Genomic DNA, 1,357 nt, shown 5'->3' with positions numbered 1-1,357 from the left:
GGGCTGGGCTTTGTGAAATTGGGCTGAGCTTCAACGGAAACTGGGCTTAGAGCCCGAGTGTTACACCATAACTATTATTCAACCTGTTACAAATGGCGAGGTTTTCATATCCGATAGAGGGACTCTCTTTTGCACTTGGTTTCTTTAGTCCCTGCAAGTGCACCCACCGCTGCGTCAGAATTTGGTATTACAGTGCTCCGGGACAGGCCAAGGTGTAGGTTGCAAACAAAGACAATCCTATTAACAGCAGGTCTGGAGTTCTCTCAATCGATGTTCATGGAAACCTAGTACTCGGTGTCAAAGATCAGAGCCAACACATCTAGTCCACAGATATTGTTTCAAAATCAAGAAACAATAGTACCATCGATCAGCTCATGGATTTAGTTAATCTAATCTTGTCCCATGATGATGGCAGAAAGATGGTACTGTGGCAAAGCTTTGACTATCCAACGAATACCCTGGTTCCAAACATGAAAGTTGGGTTGGACCGAAGAACTGGCCTGAACCGGGTCCTAACATCTTGGAAGTCGAAAGACGACCCTGGAACTGGAAACTGGTTGTATAAGATAGACAGCAATGGCGCCCCTCAGTTCTTCTTGTACAAGGGTAAGGTTCCATGGGGGCGTAATGGTCATTGGAGTGGCGATGGATGGGGTGGAGTCCAGGGATTGCAGCGTAGTACCATCATCAATATCAGTTTTGTGGACAACGAGAATGAGATTACCGCTATATATCATGTCTTCGACCCAACACAGTTGTCAGCAATAGTGCTAAATGAGTCTGGTCTCCTTGACTGGTTATGTATAGGGAGGGAGACCGTCAATGGTTTCTGCTTAAACCGTCTTTACCTTCAGACCTGTGTGACACATACAAAAAGTGTGGTGCTTGTGGGAAATGCAAGATCGTTGGTGATGGGTTCAAGTTTTGGTGCAAAAGGGTTGCAAACTAGAAAATAGTGAGAGAAAAATTTGTTTTAAGGCACATTACAAATGTTGTTTTCCTTAAGAGAATATTCTCTCCCACCAATAATGGTATGCACACGGGTTACAAGTGAATTTACCTCCAAGATATAATGAAGGCCAGAACAAGTATGTTTATCTAATTGTGTTATGCACATACCAAATTAGACCCCGAATACCCTCAAATTTTACTATTCAACCAAGAGATTAGAAATTTGTTCTCTACAGAATGAACAGATCCTACTGATAAATCTTGAAGAAATGAAAACTTTTGGGGAAGAGAGAATTTAGAAATTGCCTTCTTGAACTCTATGATTCTGTAAATTGTATTAAATTCGTAGGCCAATGGTAGAGGGCTAAATGAAGTGAATGAAAAGTTACAACTTTTCATTTTTCTG

General features: G+C 41.8%; 1 protein-coding gene across 1 annotated transcript; it reads left to right on the top strand.

Moving 5' to 3' along the window:
* Positions 1 to 419: 419 nt before the first annotated feature.
* Positions 420 to 956, top strand: LOC108989292 (G-type lectin S-receptor-like serine/threonine-protein kinase At1g11410). The gene has a single exon (XM_035688713.1). The coding sequence runs from the start codon at positions 420 to 422 to the stop codon at positions 954 to 956; it is 537 nt and encodes a 178-aa protein (XP_035544606.1).
* Positions 957 to 1,357: the final 401 nt, after the last annotated feature.

Source organism: Juglans regia, chromosome 3 (assembly GCF_001411555.2).
Source record: "Juglans regia cultivar Chandler chromosome 3, Walnut 2.0, whole genome shotgun sequence".
Classification (NCBI taxonomy): Eukaryota; Viridiplantae; Streptophyta; class Magnoliopsida; order Fagales; family Juglandaceae; genus Juglans; species Juglans regia.
Note: the sequence above shows the minus strand (reverse complement) of the source record. Positions and strands in the feature narration are given on the sequence as shown.